The 18,873-nt window shown below is 40.3% G+C and overlaps 1 protein-coding gene across 1 annotated transcript; it reads left to right on the forward strand.

Moving 5' to 3' along the window:
* Nucleotides 1-9,616: 9,616 nt before the first annotated feature.
* LOC109969008 (neprilysin) lies at nt 9,617-18,348 on the forward strand. Its single transcript, XM_020615641.1, has 4 exons — nt 9,617-10,158; nt 13,238-13,414; nt 15,000-15,035; nt 18,043-18,348. Exons 1-4 carry the CDS (start codon nt 10,116-10,118, stop codon nt 18,279-18,281), a joined length of 495 nt encoding a protein of 164 aa, XP_020471297.1. The 5' UTR covers nt 9,617-10,115; the 3' UTR covers nt 18,282-18,348.
* The last annotated feature ends 525 nt before the right edge of the window (nt 18,349-18,873 follow it).

Raw genomic sequence — 18,873 nt, forward strand, 5'->3', positions numbered from 1 at the left:
CAATGGGATTTTTTACAATTTGGCAAACCCAGACTTCCTGATGGCTTTTATTTGATTCATAAAGCACTCACAAGTGATTTAACCATTATGTAAATCGTGTGGTTAGAACATAAAGACCCTTTACAATAGGCAACATCAGAAAAATGTACTGAGCAGTTAGATAAGTCAGAACTTCTGTTTGATTATTTAGTCAAGGGGTTTTCAGCTAATTGTTACCCAGGGACCACAGCTGTGACTAAGAAGTATGCTGAGGACCACTGTTGTGAGGTGGGATAGACCGGATGGCCACTGTTTCAATCCTGAAAGTCACCTGGACTTTTCATATACTTGCAGGGATTTGATTATTCACAAACAATGAGAAATACATGGAAATGTGTTTATTAAAAAAATCTTACAGTGAAACATGGTCAGGGACCACCTGCGATGCCTTCCTGGACCATCACTGGGCCATGGACCGCTGGTTGAAAACCTATCATTTAGTCTTTCCTCCACTGCAGGTAGTGCATTTAAACAAAAATTGAGACGTGGGCAAAGTCCCTCACACAGACACCCCAGCCTCTGTCGGGTCATCTGTGTACTGAATGAAATTGTATAATAGCAGGACACAGAGAAGCGGTTTCTCAGTCTTGGCAAGTCTGGCACTTCAGTGCCAGCGGGTAAGAGAAAACACTCAGGAAAAAGCATGCTAAGTGGTCATGACAGATGAGCGCTATCAGAGAGCATTCTTCTGGGTCTAGTTCAGACCTGTATGGTCTGTGGTTCAGCCCAGTTCAGAACAGCATTCACATCCATGAACACAACAGAACCAGACAGATGCAGACACAAACAAATGAACACTAATTTGTGAAACACTGCGCATTCAGTCACTCAAAGTGCCCCAAAGGAAACGATTAAAATCTAACGAGTTATTCAGAAAGTTTCGGGCTCTGCCACACATACGGTGTGGTAGGTCCACATTTAGGCCCAATAACATATAAATACAACTTGAATCCGGCAAACTCTTCACAGCAGACCAGTCTTATGCCTGTTACGGTGTGGAAACCGAAGCCCAAAAAGCAACAATGTACTTCCGTAGAAGAACTCAGCCCAGGACAAATTATTGCACTGGGTCTCAGATGAAAGGTACCGTAGCAACAATCAACCTGGCCCACTTGACCTCCAGCTGTCAGCATGTGAGAGCCGCTGGAGAGACAGAGGCATGTGTGTGCACGTCCTTGGGCGTGTGTACAGTTACCAGTCACATGGGAAAACACCTTTTTTATTCAGTGGCCTTTCTTTGTCAATTAACTGCCACATAGCAGATTAATACTGAAAACATCAATACTATGAAATACCATATATGGTTATATGCGATCTGTCCATATGTTTTAAACTTTAGCTTCTTCCTCAAAAAAACATTGAATGAGTGTGTGTGTGAGAGAGAGAGAGAAGGACAGATAGCAGCCCAGTTCCAGAGCTGCTGTTTGGACCCAAAATGTTAAATCAAACCTGGGCCACCTGTTGACAAGAAACAGCTTCCCCTGTGGAAAGTCTGCTGGCTGGTAATTATGAATTAATGAGTCAGTGAGCGAGTTAAAAGCCAGGTCCATGAGATGCTTTTCAAAAAGAGAGAACATTATACAACCACTATGCAGAATTTTGATGTGATTATTGTGTCTTTACATTTTCTGAGATGGGCTTTCATTTGGAGAAAAAAGCAGAAGCCTGGTGAAAACTGGCACCCAGTGCTGCTTTCAGCCATTCAGCCCTCTCAGAAATGGGTAGGGCCATGCTCTGCTGCTAGTTTCTTTTATGACAGTTCCCCTGAGAGGTGCCACAGAAAGACATTTTTAATATTTTTCACAAAGTATCAGCAGAAAACTCAGGGATAATATCAACTCTACAGCGCTGGTTGTATTCAGACTGATACCAGTCTTACATGAAACACTGCAGCCCACTCATTCATTTTAGTAGCACAGTTGCAAAGAAACAGGATCATTCAGCATAAACCCTGGCTTAGTTTTTGCTAACACACCATCATCTTACAAAACGCTGAACTGACCAATCAAATGCATGCAAGCGTGCGTTTCTTGTGGACCCCCTTCTAAGGTGAACTGAATTTTTGTCTTTACCTTGTGACCATCATGTCAAAACCCTTACCTTACCTTTACCTTGTGACCATCATGTCAAAACATAAAATAATTACTGCTGTGATAAGAGCTGTAGAATTCTTCCAGGGTACTATACACCACTGTGCTGTGTTTTGACACCTAATTAAACTTTAAACACATTAATTTGATACTCAAATTCTACTTCCTGTGTTGTATTTCATTGTGCTACCAGTACCTTAAACAGCATGCACACATCAACAACCATTAGCAATGTCTAAATGCAGGGGGGTGTTGGGTTATGCCCAATGTGTTAACACTCAGTTGCCTATTTATACATCTGGTGGACACACAGCAGTGTTAGCATTCATTTGAAGCCATGTTTGTGGACACACTGACAAATTTAAGTCCAACATTCAGTCTTTTACTGTAACTGATTTGGTCTGTGTGTTCATCTGCTGGGCAGAGTTTAGGTTGCTTGTTTTCAGTTAGTTTTGATCTTTTGACAAACATGCACATTTGTTTTTGTCGAGTTTTAGCCGTTTGATTTTTATGTTCAGTCTAATTATACTCACAAAAACTGAAAATATTTTAGGTCATTTTCTAGTTTTCCTTTGTGACATTTTGTCCTGTTTTATTAATATTACATTTACTAAAAAGTTTGACAACAGAACTATACAGCTATCACCATTTTTTGTATATAGTTTTGAAGGCTGTTCTCATTTACTGTGAACATAGAGAGGAAGCTTTCGGTGGTTGACTAGTGACAATCTTAGAACATAATAAAAAGTAAAATAAAATTTAAATAACAAAACTGACTGAAATTTAGATCCGCTTTCACAGAACCTATTGCTAAATTACCTCAGCTTTTCATTAATTTCATAGAACTGTTTTTTTACATCTTCTTGTCTAATTGTCAGTGGATATAGATTTTAGCCCATAAACCAGTTTCTTCAAAGAACCAGTAGACAACGTTACCGAATGCAAGATGCTTCTTATTAACAGTAGGGCAACAGGTCAAGTGGATAAATCTGCTGTTATTGTGAGCAGTGTCAGGGTTTGGCAAAACAAAAATGAACAGCTCATTTGTCCTAGTTTTTTTTTACAAATGTTTTTTAGTTTTAGTCTTGGTTCATCTTGAAAATTACAGTAAGTCATCAACGATTATTTTCTAGTTTTGCCCAACAGTTTACGCTACTGAGCAGGTAACATGCAGCTGGTTTATTAGAGTTATTAGAGCTTTTTCAGCCTGCTAAGGCTGGATCTCAGGTCAGTTAGGGCGAGCATGCTGAGAATGAACCAAATGATTAATCATAAAGTGAAATATGCTAAAATGCTCTACAGAGTTGAGTGGGTGATAATTCTCTGCGCATTCACCACAACAAGCGACCCCTTTCACATTACAGTCTTCTGATCCATTGCTAATATTAAAAACTCCATTAATGCTTTCTTAAATAAACCATTGATTTAAAAAACACACTACCAGTCAAAAATGTGAACACACTTTCCCATAACGTGTGTCCAAACCTTTGACTAGTAGTGCATGATAAATATATTTTGGAGGCAAATGCATAGCTGCATTTGGGTGGATGCACAGCAAATGACATGAAAACATTAAGCTGAATAAATAAACATATGCAATACTGTCCTTTGCATCCTGATGAAATCAACGTGTTCTGACAAACATGGGATAAAGGGAGAGGGCAGTGGAGACAGAAGAGATGGCAAGAAACCACAGCACAATGAACATGATGGGGGCACAGCCCTTCCACCCGTTTATGTGCTTAGTGAGTCTCAACGTACTTTTACCAGTTATATTTCTCAAAGCAGAGATAATTCAGTGATATGTGTTCATCCGATCTATGAGTAGTCCTTGAAGCAGGTTATCTAAATTGCCTGTCATTCCCTTCGACATCAGCAGATTCCTCCAGACACAAACTCAGTATACCAAAGCGAGTGAGGGCAAGTAAAGAGGAACTGATCAAAGAAAATATCTCTGTGGCTGACTCCGTTCATGACAGCTACTAAACTGATCATCCTAAACGCAACTGCGTAGGGGAACACCCAGGAAGACATAAAAAAGAGAGGAAGAAAGAGTTTTTTTTTTTTGGTACACGTTTCAGACTGAATGTAAGTGAATTTCTTATGCGCTTATTTCAGATAAAATGCATAACTACATAAGAAACTGGTAAAACCTTGAGAATGTCATTACAAAACGAATCTGAACAAATTACAAATGTCTGAAAAAGTCATATATAATTACAGTGTGTGTTTTTTTGTGTTAGCTTGTGTGGCAATGTATTAATCATGTCGTGGGAACAAATGGGTGGTCTCCACAAAGTAAACCACTGAATATAATGATTGGTTTTGGTTAGAGTAATGACTGAGATTACACATCTAGTGATTACGTCTCCAGGGAACAAATGTAAGAAATACAATGCACTCCCATGTGATGAAAACAGATTTTTGTGTGTATGTATTTATGAAGAGAACATTTGATCACCCAGCTTTGCAAATGTTTCCCACATGTTCACTTAGCTAATTTTTTATCACGCATTGTATCCGGTACGAAGTCAAATACATCACAGAAATGACTGCAGGGAGCACGGCTGCCAAAATCTTGGATAACAAAAGTCCTCAGTCATTATAGTGGAATTCTTCTGGACACTGAAAAACATTGTTTCCCCCCCATCCAATTCCTCGTGGATAACAGAAACAAATTTAGAAAAAATCCTGAACCATCCTGTGCCAGTCTGGAAACAATGGATAAGTTGGTACTTTTAAAAAGGTTCCTCTTTCTCTTCTCTTCTTCTGTTTTCTCTTGTCCTCTCTTTGCTGCCTCATGACCGACATAAACCTCAGCGTGAAAGCCCCTTTGAGTGACAGCAGTGAGGTTAAAGTGTGTGGAGTATACTGCGAGTCCTTGGAGTGTTTGCGTGGCTCTGTACTTTGGTGCTAAACTGTAGGTGAATGTGTGTTTATGAGCTCTGACAGCAGACTTGGAGCAGAACTGGACAGGCCGTCTGCTGCTGATAAGAGTTACTCCCCTGACAGCTCTTGAAGGGAGGTGCTGATAGAACAACCCGGCTGAGTGACCTTGATCCAAACCAAAGAGCCCTGACATCTTGCAAACTCTGAAGATACACTCCCAACAATTATACATCAACTGAATTTACCACCATGTAAAAGATAACTTACTTAAACTGTGGGAAAATGTGCTTTGCACACTGACAAGCATATGTGGACCAAATGCGGAACACTTTAGTTGTTATTGTGTCTGCTTCTCTGGAACACATTATTCCAAGTGTCCTTGGAAGTGATTTTAATTGATACCAAAACCACATGGTCGCTCAAAGCTCTGATGATGAATCATAACCAAAGTAAAGGTGGAAATGCTTACAGAGGAGGGAAAAGCACATGCACTTGTTATTCAAGTAAAAGTACAGATACCTGTGGAAATAAAAAAGACTGGTAAAACGGGGAGTACTGACTGAAACTCTTTACTTGAGTGTGTATACAAGTGTACTCAAAGTATAAACGTAAACAATATCCCTTCAAAGGGCATTTTTACCAGCTGTGCAAGCCTAACAGAGCTGCATATTATATTAGTATAATTCCAAGATCATTAAACCATTTTACTTAAAAATAGCCTATTAAGAAGCAAAAATACATTTCAGGCCTAATTAAGCCTTAAAGGATAAGGTTGGCCATTTTCTATATTAACAGTATTTCCAACAATCCCCATACAGAGACTAAAACCAACAGTGAACTGTGTCTACTCACAGTTATTGTCTGTCAGTCTCCACCCTGGATCAGTTTATTCGTTTGTGCCATAGAGCTCCGTCATTGTTCATAAACAATTAGAATCAAATCAGTGAAACACACTGCTGCACCGGGCGATGCCTTTCCTCATTACAAAACACAAGACTGCATATCTGTTCAAATGTTTTTACAGTGCCTGAAGTAAAACAGGGCTCAACTGTGTATGTGTGAGAGCTCAGGGACAGCATGAGGAGCTAGCAGATTGTAAACCAAGCAGAGAAACATGTCGCCCAGTGCAGCGATGTGCACATTTTGCAGCAAGTGGAAAATAAAAATAATTGATAATTTCCCGCAAATGTATTAAAACTACAAGTAACTAGCCTGATTTGAAACCGCAAGGGATATAAATATGTGTGTTAAAATGCAGTGAGTAAAAGTAAAAAGCTCTCAAGTAGAGTACAGTTACCTGAAAAATCTACTTATCTACAGTAACAAAGTATTTTTACTTTGTTACTTCCCACCTCTGTATGTTTATTTTTAAGAAGCAAATTCCTCTTAAGTACAAATAAAACCAAATCTTTAAAGTCAGAAGGGTGTGATTTATGTGTAAATATGGCAGCGAGCCGCATGGTGCTACTTGATGCACTGTTGTGTTTGACAATAGCTGGCTTCACTGCAAGAGCTAAAGAGTAATGTATGTGTGTCTGTGTATCTAGTGTTAGTGTGTGTGTTTGCGCAGGTGTGCAGCAAAAACCTTTTTAATACATGTGTCTCCCTGGACACAGCGCAATTAAAATCCAATACTCTCCAGGAGTCTATAACATGCTGGGTTTACTGACAGTGAACAGAGCTTAAATGGCCAACAGAGAAGGGTGGAGGGGTTTTATTTGAAGAGCACATACAAAATGAAGGAAAATATGATCACAGAGATTGCATTGCAGGAAAATGTGAACATCTTTTAGATGCACTGACAAGCTACTGTGAAAACTGCTGTCACTTCATCTTCACAGATATTCAAATGATTTACAAACTGATGGAAACTCCTCAAAGGGGAATCATGCTGTTCATTATCAGAAGCATTGGAAAAGGGTTGGCATAATAGGTGGTAGAAAGTAACTAAGTACATTTACTCAAATATTGTACTTAAGTACAATTTTGAGGTATCTGTACTTTACTTGAGTATTTTCATCTTCTGTTACTTCAGACTTTGGCTTCACTACATTTTAGAGGTAAATATTGACTGTTACTTCAGACTTTGGCTTTACTACATTTTAGAGGTAAATATTTGTACTTTTAACTACACTACATTTACTTTACACTTTAGTTACTTGTTAGCTTTCAGAACCAAATTAACACAAAAATACAGTATAATTAAAAGATCTCATTGATCTGTGGTGGAAAGTCCACAAGCTGCACAGCGGTCATTCAAATTAAATGCATATAAGTCAGTTAAAACCAGCTCCCCCTTTACCTGCACAACATTAAATGTGATGTGCACAATGTAATGTGTCAGTAATTATAATACAATAATATGATATACACAAATCTGAACTGTAATAATTTGTACTTTTACCTTTAGTACTTAATGTTTTGATGCTAATACATTTGCACTTTTTAAAGTAACTTTTGGAATGCAGGACTTTTACTTGTAACACAGTATTTTTACACCATTTTATTGCTATGTTTACTTATGAGTTTAGAAAAAAAATAGCATACGTAATGTAGGTATCTTTAAAATGTCTCTTTCACCAGATGCTCCCTCACTTATAATAATATACTGTGCCTAAAAATAGTATATAAATGCACATGCACAGCAAACAGAGCTTAACATAGACTGTATGAATCTCCCACTGATAACAGTGCAGTCAAGTACAGGAGTCTGGTCCCTTGCTTCCACTGAAGAGAGAGATCCTTTATCCTCAGCAATGATGTACCTGTACTCTGCTTTCTTCTCACTCCAATGCTAACTTTCACTTTCGGATGCAACATCTTCCTGTGCTTACAGAGCTAATTGCTCATGCAGCAGTGACCCTCCAGTGACCTGTGATGTTCAGCTTAAAGAGGACAAGTGCAGAAGAGCTACATGTAACAGAGCAGTAGCACAAAGTTAGTTTTTTTCATGTAGGCTGGATAGTGAACCATTTTACAATACTTGGCACATGAATAGACTAATGAGCCAACAGTGGGCTGGAGAAATGCTGATTACAGAGAAAGCAGGTTTTTACTGGAGCTGAATCAAAAACATTATACAGTGCTGGGAGCTGCCTTAAGGGGATATTCATGCTTTGCGCATTCCCTCATGCGCACGCGGAAACGGACGACGGGCACGCACGCGTTCCTATTCATACAAATCGAGGATCCGCGTTCGCCCACGGTTTCCAAGCACTGCAGTGCAAACTGTTGGCCTGCACCACAGAATCGGCGTGGAATCTTGTGGACGAAAACTATCGACGTTAGCGGACACGCGGACGCTCAAAGCACGGATATCCTCTTCATGTGTCAGAAAAGCACTATGCACTTGTCTTGGTTTAAACTCTAATGTAAACAGAAAAATGTGTTTCATGTACATGAAGCTTTAGACACGTGATGCTGTTAAAACCACTTAAGTTTAAGCAGTGGCTGAGATGTGGATGAACAGTAAATGCGAATTTGGTAATTTTTCAGGCCAAAGATGTCCAGGATGATCTGTTAAAATAGGATAAATTTGCAAGTAAAAAAAAAGTTAATTCTATATTATAGCCACAGTTTCACTTTTGAATATATTTCAGTATGCTCCTGCCAATATGCCATATACAACCTTCCAAAAGCTGGTGGGCGATTTAAGATGAATAAACTGAGCTGTGTTCCACGCTTAACTACTTTCATTATATGTATCCGATAAACACAGGTGGAAAGTAACTAAGTACATTTACTCAAGTACTGTACTTAAGTACAATTTCTAGATATCTGTACTTTAGTTAAGTATTTTCATTTTGTGCTACTTCATACTTTGACTTCACTACATTTTAGAAACAAATATTTACTTTTACTGAGCTACTTTTAGGTTATAACTTTAATTACTGGTTACTTTTCAGAACCAGAACTATAAGACTTTGGTAATCTTTGGTTGAAAAGTTAAAAGATACACAGCAGTACATCAAATTATAAATGTATAAGCCAGGTATTACCAGCTGCAACATTAAATGTCATGTGCACAATGATGAATCAACCAATAATATGAAGTATATAGGACTTTTACTTGTAACAGAGGACTTTTACACTGTGGTGGGATCTGCCTACTTCTTCCATCACTGCTGATAAACACCTTGATCTCCCTTTATGGAGTTGACACAACAATATGCAGCAACAATGCTGGAGCCAACCATATGAGTTATACCTAGAACTGACAATAAAACACAGTATGCACGTCAGTCAGAGTATGAAATAGTTTTGTTTTAAATGATATAATTCCCTGATGGGAGTCCAGGGACCTCTAGGGGATCTCCCTCTAAAAATTACGATCTTGCACTGTGGGGAACATGAGCAACATGATCCTAGAATGGACAAGGACACTTTGGTGACTGAACAGATAATATTTTACAGTTTACTTTTAGAAAGTAACCATTTATTCAACATATGTGCAAATTACCTTCGGGAATAATCCCACTAAAAAGTACACTTTTAACTCACTGCAGTGCACTTTGAGTCCCTGCAGTTGTTATATCAATATTGTAGCCACGGGGATTTTGCTACTGGATGGCTTATATCAGTATGATAACCACGGGGATTTTGCTACTGGATGGCTTTCTAAGCACAGTGTGCTGAGCGTAAACATGCTGCCACACATCACACCCTTCACTTAAACCTGCGCCCCGAAGCTCTTTAGGCGCCACTGGCAGCAACTGCTGCTGACGGGGTCACTTCTAAACGCCGCCCTGACGGAGGAGGCGACGACTCTGCGTACGGGGAACTTCAGAAGGCGACTTCTACCCCGCTGTGGATCACACACTTGACAAATGGTGTGATGGATCGTTTGCATTCAGCAATCCTCTCTGGGTAGATGTGCTACAGAACAGTAGCGACGGTTCTGTGCGTGAGTGTGTGTGCGTGTATTTGTGCGAATGTGCACTCCTAGAATAGAAAGCCAAAGGGAGAAGCAGAGAGGCGGGATCGGATCGGTTCATGCCTTGTTGAAATCCAGGGTGAACAAATAGATCGTCTGTAACAGATCGATCCGCACTTCGCGCTCCCTTTGCGGATTTGATGGATGTTTGATCAGTGGATGTGATGCCCATATATATCATCGACCGAAAATTTCCGGACACATCTGGTAAGTCGCTCACGCACCCCGCGCGCTAGTTATAACGCGGTGCCATCTGTGTTCGTCTGTTCCTCTGCTTGTCGGTGTGCGTTATTTTGGTGCGCGTGTTTGTGTGTGCGAGCTGTGTGGGTGGCACGGTGGCACCGTGCACCGGCTGATTATTCCAACCCCCTTGGAGTTCCCGACGTGCAACAGGAGATGAGGAGCTGGGGCACATTTAGCTGCGTCCTGCTCTGTTACCAATCAGTGCGTGTGCTGCAGCTGAATAATTTGTATCACACAAGTTTTAACACCAATGTGCATTTCGTCCTGTCAGAAAACATTTCTTGTGCCATTTTATTTCTTTTGAATATCCCGTAAGCTTACTTTGTGGTTTTGGTTCACCGTATTCCACTCGCATAGGCACTGGTGATGTTTCAAGTTTGGTGTTATGTCTCTTTAAAAGTTATTTTTCTATTATGTTCATACTGCCATCAGAAAACCATTAGGAAAGCAATTTAAGAGGGGAGCTTCATTTCAGCTGGATCACAGCACCTTTGGGTATCAGGTCTCCTCTATCAAAAATCATTTTGAAGTAATTTTAGTCTTCCCTGTGCAGCTATAGGCCCAGTGCTGAAAATCACATCCCAGAGAAGGTGTAATACTTTTAAGTTGAAGTAGGCCACCTTACTGTACTTATTCGACTACATCATGCTCATGTGGACAAAGGTTGTAAAAACGTGACTTTGTCCAAGTAGTCTCAGTATTGACGTGTGTGTGCGCGCGCGCGCGCGTGTCCAAAGTCAGGCGCATGGGTGTTTTCAGGTGTCTTGGTGAATGATGGCTTTAATGTTGAAGGGGTTTCTCAGGTCTCACAGGACAGGGTCTCTGTTCATTTCTATACATATATCATGACATAAAGACAGAGCTCGACCTTTGGCATTCTTCCATTATCTTAATCATGCAACCACAGCAGCACGTACCTTCATAAACGCATTCAGGAAAAACATCAGAGCCACATTATAAAAAAGAGCGGCTGCACTCTGCAGTAGCACAAGTAGATGATATGACAGCCCACCTTATAAATAAGACAGAAATAACACAGCCCACCTCCCTCATAGAAAAAACATCCATTAGAAGTCTCAGTGACATGCACATATTATGACAACAAGCTCCTTAACTGACCCAGAGGCAGCACTGATGTCTGAATTCAAATTATTTGACTGTACAACTCCCAATTCTTACTGAGCATAATGTACGGCTGATAATGCACGAGACGGACATGCAGTAAGTGCCTCAGCACACTTAAATATGATTTAGGATCTCTTGGTGTCCCACTTTGTTTTTACATCGTTCTTTCCTCCCTTTACTCTCTCGATCATTTCTGCATGTTCCTCCAGTTTATCTTTGTCCAGTGCTTCCTCTCCATTCACACATGGTTTTATTACAGCTGTGGGTCTGTTCTCACAGTCAAAATAGAGCAAATTTGACACAGCTTCTCTCCTGCAACCAGGGAGAAGTTGACTGGAAGATAAACAAATCAGTTTGCATCTCCTCTGTGTATGTCTTTAATAACTCATTTCCCTCCCATATTTTCACTTGATCTTATGCCTGTTGGAGAATCTGGTTACTATTCTTCTGTTGTGAATCTTATGTGAAATCATGCACACTGCGGTGTGGCAGTCTGTAGGGAGCTGTATTTGGTGCGCACAGTAATGGCCAATTACCAGGCTGGATAATGGCTGTAACAGGGGAGTTTACTTTACTTTGAATTATTGTTTTGTCATGAAGAGGAATGATAGAGAAGTTGACATTCAGCAGGGTAACTGTGGGTATTTGTGAAGTGTGGTACATGTGGATATCTGTGTGTGCAGTAAACACTGTCGTGTGTATGTGGCTGTCTATTTGTTCAAAGGAAACTAAGAGACTTTGTCCTTTAGTCATGCAGCGCTCTCATCTCAGCCTGCATGCAGAGAGACCCGCCCGGCGGCACAGGCGCCTCATGACACCAGCTTGTAAAAGTGTGTGTATGTGTGTGTGTCATCAGTAAAGGATTAAGGATTAATTGCCTTCAGAGACAGACTTAACTGCTGCTTGTTCTTTGAACTTTATAAAGTTCTCACTTGGCCCCAGAGAGGAAAAGAACACTGTGTAGTGTGGAGTAGAGAGAAGGTCTCGCTGGTTTTCTGTTTCTCAGAGGTGTGTGTTTCTTGTTTGTTTGTTTGTTTGTTTGTTTGTCTGGAGTGCTCAGCCGCTGATGGGTAAGGACTTCCCTTGTTCTCACCTTTTTGCTCCAAAATGGGTTTAAAAACACACTGTACTGTTCATCCAGCGAAGGGATGAAAAAAGACATAGCAGTGATAAAAAAACAACAGATATTGTCTGTTGGTTTTTAGCACTGCCATGTCTTTTTTCATCTTTTCACTCTTTTAATTATCAGCATGTAACTAATGACACTGAAGATGTAACATAATGAATGCTTTAATAATGTCAAAATCTAATATTTTGATTGAAAATAGTATCCTGCCAAAATCCTTCCTGTTGAGAAGCTGCAAGCAGCAAGTGTTTGGTGTCTTTGTTTGCTGACTTCAGAGATTTGATGATCACAACTGGATTTGTATGCTCCTGTGCCGGTGATAGCCGCAGCCAGAGGCATTATGTTTTTGGGTTCACCGTACATACGGTAGCTGTGTCAGGAACACCTTGAGGGGATTTCTTCAGATTTGGCACAAGTGTCCACTCAGACACAAGGATGTAGTGATTAAAGTTTGGTGGTCAAAGGTCAAAGCCTCACTTCTGTGACATACCTGTGAATTTGACTGGCTGGCGAAGTGATAATTCTAGTTCAATTATGGTGTCATACAACAACTTACCTATTTAAAACATATTGTGGGATGAATTTTGGGTTTTAAGCACAGTCCAAAGTCAAAAATTATTCAGTTTATGATATTAACCAGAGAAAAGCAGCTCATTCTCATATCTAAGAATCCATAAAATAACCCTTTGGACTAATAAGTGTGAAGTGATTATCAGAACTGATGCAGATTAAGTTGCTGTCAGTCAGTTAACTGTTTCACAACTACTTCTGTGGTTCTCTCTCTCTCCTCAGGTGAGTTGATACTGCCGGCATCTGAAGGAGGAGACCTGAGAATGGCAGAGACCAGCACCCCCAAGTCAGCTAAGAAGCCCCGCTGGACCTCCCTGGAAATTGGCCTCATTACTATTGTCTCCTTGCTCTTCATCGTCATCGTCGCCCTCATCATCCTCTTTGCCACTCAGAAGACGGGTAAGTGCTGCGTTTAAGGGCATGTGACTCATGCTGATAATGACAAGTTGAGAAGTATCTGAAACCTTGAGTGGCTGTTAGAAAAACCACTTTATCAGGCTCACACTGATGAAACTTCAGTAAACCCGACAAAACCAATGGGATCAAAACAAGTGTATCATGTAATTAAATAGCTGAAGTGGGTGTTAAGGACATTAGATTTTCTTTTCGGCAGAACATTAAGCAACCCTCTTTAAACTTTTGGAGATTGCCTCCTTTAAACTGTGGACGTGCACTGACCATCACTTCTGGCTGAATTCATGAGTATTGGAAAGCATGGCGGAGCATTATCTAAGAGAAAGTCAAGCTGTGTGCATAGTTGAAATGCACAACCACTGCACCTGAAAGAAGGACACACATAGGTCAAAACCTTTTGCTATTTCACACTTCAGACTTTTGTGTAAATTAGGAAGAATTCTGTAATGTGTATGCACATTATATCGTACACAGTGAGACTGAACAGACGCCCCCAACCTCCTTTCCTCATAAATAAACAGGTGATTTGAAGATCAGTAAATTAATAGTTGGCAAATGGAGCAAGTTTGAAGGTCAAAATCCTGATGCAGAATCAGAATCAGAATCAAAATGGTTTTTAATTACTACGTATGTTTGAACATCCAACAATTTGACTCCAGTACAGAGGCTTTCAGTGTGTTGTAAGGCAACAGGAATAGAAAGTAACTGTGAGAATAAAAATGAAAAGTAGAGCAATAAAATAAGAAACAGTGTCTGCACTAAAGTAGGAAATGTGTGCAATCAAAAATAGGAAAGGAATGAGAGGAAAAGTGAGGTAGCTATTATATATGTATCTATATGTACATTATGGCAGAAGAGCTTTCAGACTGATATAGACAATGGTTATATTTATAATTACAATAATTTACAATATGTTTGTCTAATTAAGCTTGATTATACATTTAAAAAAATGCTGGGTTGGTGTGTGTGTTCTTGTACTTGCTCCATAGTGAGGACCAATAAAGTTTTTGCTACAGAGTGAGGACATTTTGGCTGGTCCTCACTTTCTGAAACAGCTTTTTGAGAGTTAAGACTTGGTTTTAGGGTTCAGATTAGAATTAGGCTTAGGTTAGTGTTAGAGTAAGGGTTAGGTTTAGGCATTTAATTCTGATGGTTAAAGGGGTATGGAATCCATTATGTCCTCATAAAGACAGAAGTACATGTGTGTGTGTGTTTGCCGTTTGCAGTGTCATGCTTGATAAATATTTAAGCTGCCATGTCAGGAAAATTACAAGGTTTAATAACTTTGTCTTTGCACCTGCGTCTTCACTCAACCGTGTGCGCAGCATGTGCATACACCACTTTATTTAAGGTCATATGTCCATTTACTGGTGTGTCAGAACATGCCAGATTCAGTTTGACTAAGAGTTGAGCACCCAAATTACCATTCTGAGCAGTTGAACGTTATATATGCATAAAGGATGACAAAGAGATGAAAAAACAGGAGGAGAAAGAGAACAAGCATTTAATATAATGACCGATGGCTACAAAAATCCCACTGAGTGATGATTTGTTTTGCATTTTCCTCTAGATGAAATCTGCACCACAGCTGACTGCACACAATCAGGTAGGTATTGTGTGTCTTCGCCTTATTCTGTCATTCATTTACTGTATCGGTGTGAGGGCTCTGATTTTTTGGAGAAGGGCAGAATGGCAAATCTGAGACAGCTGCAGAAGCTCAGGGGTTCCAGACAAAGAGAAAATGGACACTTCTTGATCATTAGAAACATGCCGCAAAAGGTTATTGTCCTCTCATCATCTCCAAACAAAAGTACAAGAGAAGCTGAAAAACTGGCAACGCGTATAAGTAAGTATATACAGTACAGTTTAAGCAAATATGTGTCCAAAGCTGAAGTAATTCAGCATATCCAAGCTTTTGGTCTCTTACTGGAATTCCAGTGTTCCTGCCAGTGGACATGTAATGGATATAGACCTGTGCCCTAGTTAACCCCCTTTAAATATAACGTTATACATTATTACTTTACTTTCTCACATCAATCAGTCACATTTCTTTCTGCTATAGCAAATTGAAGATTTTTAAATCTATCTCTTGTTTCTAGCACCAGATGCCAATTAATTTCTGATGCATTTTTGGGGAACCAAGTTCACTCAGGTGTGACAGATAGCCTTGTCACAAGAGATTGCTCTCAGCTGTCTCATGTAATTTAACTGTAGCTCAAAAAAGTTAAAACAGTTCCAGTACTGATGCCGAACCCAGCTGCTGCCATTATACCGCTTTACTTTTGCAGGTGCACACTGGATGTTTGGAATGTGTTTTTGTACCTGTGTGCAGTATGTTTTTTGCCTGTTATGAGCATGAACCATTTTGGTGAGCATCCAAGGCTTAAAGTGGTCTATACTCTCATCTGCACTTTTGTGCAGGGCGTTCAACAACATGCAAAATGAGCCCTGAGTATTCTACCTCAGCTCTGTTCTGCCCACATCATTTTGAAAGAACAGTTCACCATTTTCAACATTTTGGGAAGCATGTTCACTTTCTTGCCGATAGTTAGATGAGAAGATCAATTCCACTCTCATTTCTGTCTGTTCATTATAAGGCCAGCTGCCGGTCATCTTAGCTTAGCTTAAAGATGGGAAACAGGGTGCTACAGCTGGTATGACTTGACAAGCTGGGAGCAAAATCTACCTACTGTAACAGCATCTCTAGAATTCACCAGTTAGCATATGAATTCTTACTTGTCTAATTATATTAAACAATAATTAATTATACATTGATTATCCATAATATCATGACCACCTGCCTAGCACACAGAGTCAAAGAGGCAGGTGGCTGACACTCGTGTCACTCAGCTCCCCTTGCCTGTGCAGGGCGTTCAACAACATGCAAAATGAGCCCTGAGTATTCTACCTCAGCTCTGTTCTGCCCACATCATTTTGAAAGAACAGTTCACCATTTTCAACATTTTGGGAAGCATGTTCACTTTCTTGCCGATAGTTAGATGAGAAGATCAATTCCACTCTCATTTCTGTCTGTTCATTATAAGGCCAGCTGCCGGTCATCTTAGCTTAGCTTAAAGATGGGAAACAGGGTGCTACAGCTGGTATGACTTGACAAGCTGGGAGCAAAATCTACCTACTGTAACAGCATCTCTAGAATTCACCAGTTAGCATATGAATTCTTACTTGTCTAATTATATTAAACAATAATTAATTATACATTGATTATCCATAATATCATGACCACCTGCCTAGCACACAGAGTCAAAGAGGCAGGTGGCTGACACTCGTGTCACTCAGCTCACTGTGCCTCTTCTGTGAAACTGTTTGTTTCCATAGTTCTACTGTCAGGAAGAGCACGAATGTGTCGACCATTCAGTGAAATACTTATGTAAAAGGAGTGAAAACTGTGGTTGTGAGGATGAGTTAGAGATTTTTTAGACAACTTCAACAGCCTCACCACTCTAGGTGTGATATCACCACTGTAGCCTCTGAATGTTTCTCTTCATAAAGAGCAGTGACCAGTGTTTCTCATTTTCCCTCAAATTAACAGAGATTCAAATAAAATGTAATCTTTTGAAAAGTACAAATGAAATTCAAAAGTTTAAACTACAGTAGATCCACCTAATCATCAGTGAGCTGTAGGCGTGCATGACCCTGTCGCTGGTTCACTGTTTGTCCTTCCTTAGACACTGTTGGTAGGTACTAACCACTGCAAAGCAGGAACACCCACCAAGAACTGCAGTGTGGGAGATGCTCTGACCAGGTTTGTCAGCCATCACAGTCTGGCCCTTGTCAAAGTCACTCAGATCCTTACACTCAGTGGTTTTTCCTGCTTATAGCACATCAACTTCAAAGACTGAATGTTCACTTGCTGCCTAATATACCCCGCACACTGACTATAATGAGCTAATCAATGTTATTCACTTCACCTGTCAGGGGTTATAACCATATGGCTGATCAGTGTGCATAAAAATGAAGTGTAAAACCAAGGGTTTACTTTTGGTGCCAAGACCATAGGGAGAACAACATCCTCCCCCTGGTTGAACATACTGTTATCAGCACAATGATTGACAGCTATTGTCTCCTCTGTGTGTGGGAGCAAATATGACATTTGCATGTAACATGAGCTTCACATCGTCCCCTCCCTTTCAGTTAGTCAGATGCTAGCTTGTCATCTTGTAGATGTAGCCTCAGGGAGGGCACATTGGAATGATCTAATATGACTTCACTCCAAAGATAGTGTGCATGGATTTGCTCAGTTATTGGTAGGGACATTTCTGTCCTCCCAAAATATTGGTAGGGACATGTCCCTTCCATCCATATGCAAAACTAACCCCTTTTGTAAAACTGAAACATGTTGGTTTTATGAGGATTATGTGCTGGACTACTTCTTGGTCAGGTGCAGTGAGCTTTAGAGGTGCTGGTAGGTGAATTTTGTTTCCATCAGACACATCCTACTAACTGTTTCCCCCTGTTTTCAGGGTTTATGCTAACAAGCTGCTGGTTGTGGCCTTATATTGAACAGACACATATGCAGGTGGTATATTATTTTAGTATATTAAAGTAAGTATTTCCTCCAGTTCTCAGAGCTTGTTTCCTCCCTGTCCATGCAGCGTCTCGTCTCATTGAGAACATGGATGCTAGCGCGGACCCTTGTGACAACTTCTACCAGTACGCCTGTGGAGGTTGGCTTAAAAAGAATATCATTCCAGAGACCAGCTCTAGATACAGCACCTTTGACATCTTACGAGATGAACTGGAAGTCATCCTCAAAGGTCAGACACCAACACACAGACACTCAAACAAACAAACAAAGATCGAGATACAAAAAGGCTTCAAAACAGACAGGTAGCGGGAGCCTGTTTTCACTGGAGGATTAATACTGTATTTAGCCTATGATTAAGAGTTGTACAGCACTCTACAACACAAAGTCAATTTCAGTCCACTAGCCTTGTATAGAGGACTGAGAACAGCTTGATTTGGATGAGTGAAAGAGGACTCTCCTTCAGGGAATGTAGCTCTATATATTATCACAGATGCCATGGGAGTTTGGTTTCAGCGCTGCCTACCATGTGAACTGAGAGTTTGTCAGCAGAGTGTGTCAGTATGCGTGTGTGTGGATGTTGCATTCAGGCTGTGCTCAAAGGCATCAACACACGGGAGTGAAAACAATCTTAATTGCAAGTGTGCACGTGTGTGTCCGGTATTTTGCCAGCTTTTAGCAAGCATTGGAGTTATGTTAGTATTCTTGTGGTGGGTTGATATGGAGGGGGGAATGTTATCCAGTTAATATGTGTGTGTGTGTGCTTGTGGATCTGCAGGAGGTTGTGCTTGTGAAGTTTCATATATTCTGCAAGAAGACCAGTTGATTCTTGAGCAGTGCTAAATCTTTAAAGGGCACACACTTTCCACTGACAATCAAAACGCTTTGTCTTCCATAAATT

This window comes from Monopterus albus, unplaced genomic scaffold (assembly GCF_001952655.1).
Source record: "Monopterus albus unplaced genomic scaffold, M_albus_1.0 scaffold167.1, whole genome shotgun sequence".
Classification (NCBI taxonomy): domain Eukaryota; kingdom Metazoa; phylum Chordata; class Actinopteri; order Synbranchiformes; family Synbranchidae; genus Monopterus; species Monopterus albus.

Bases quoted from the DNA above. Each gene is read 5' to 3' on its own strand.
- LOC109969008 (XM_020615641.1), top strand. From the start codon at position 10,116: ATGCCCATATATATCATCGACCGAAAATTTCCGGACACATCTG. The intron at 10,159-13,237 runs GTAAGTCGCTCA...CTCTCTCCTCAG, and splicing joins AAAATTTCCGGACACATCTG to GTGAGTTGATACTGCCGGCA. The intron at 15,036-18,042 runs GTAGGTATTGTG...CTGTCCATGCAG, and splicing joins AGCTGACTGCACACAATCAG to CGTCTCGTCTCATTGAGAAC.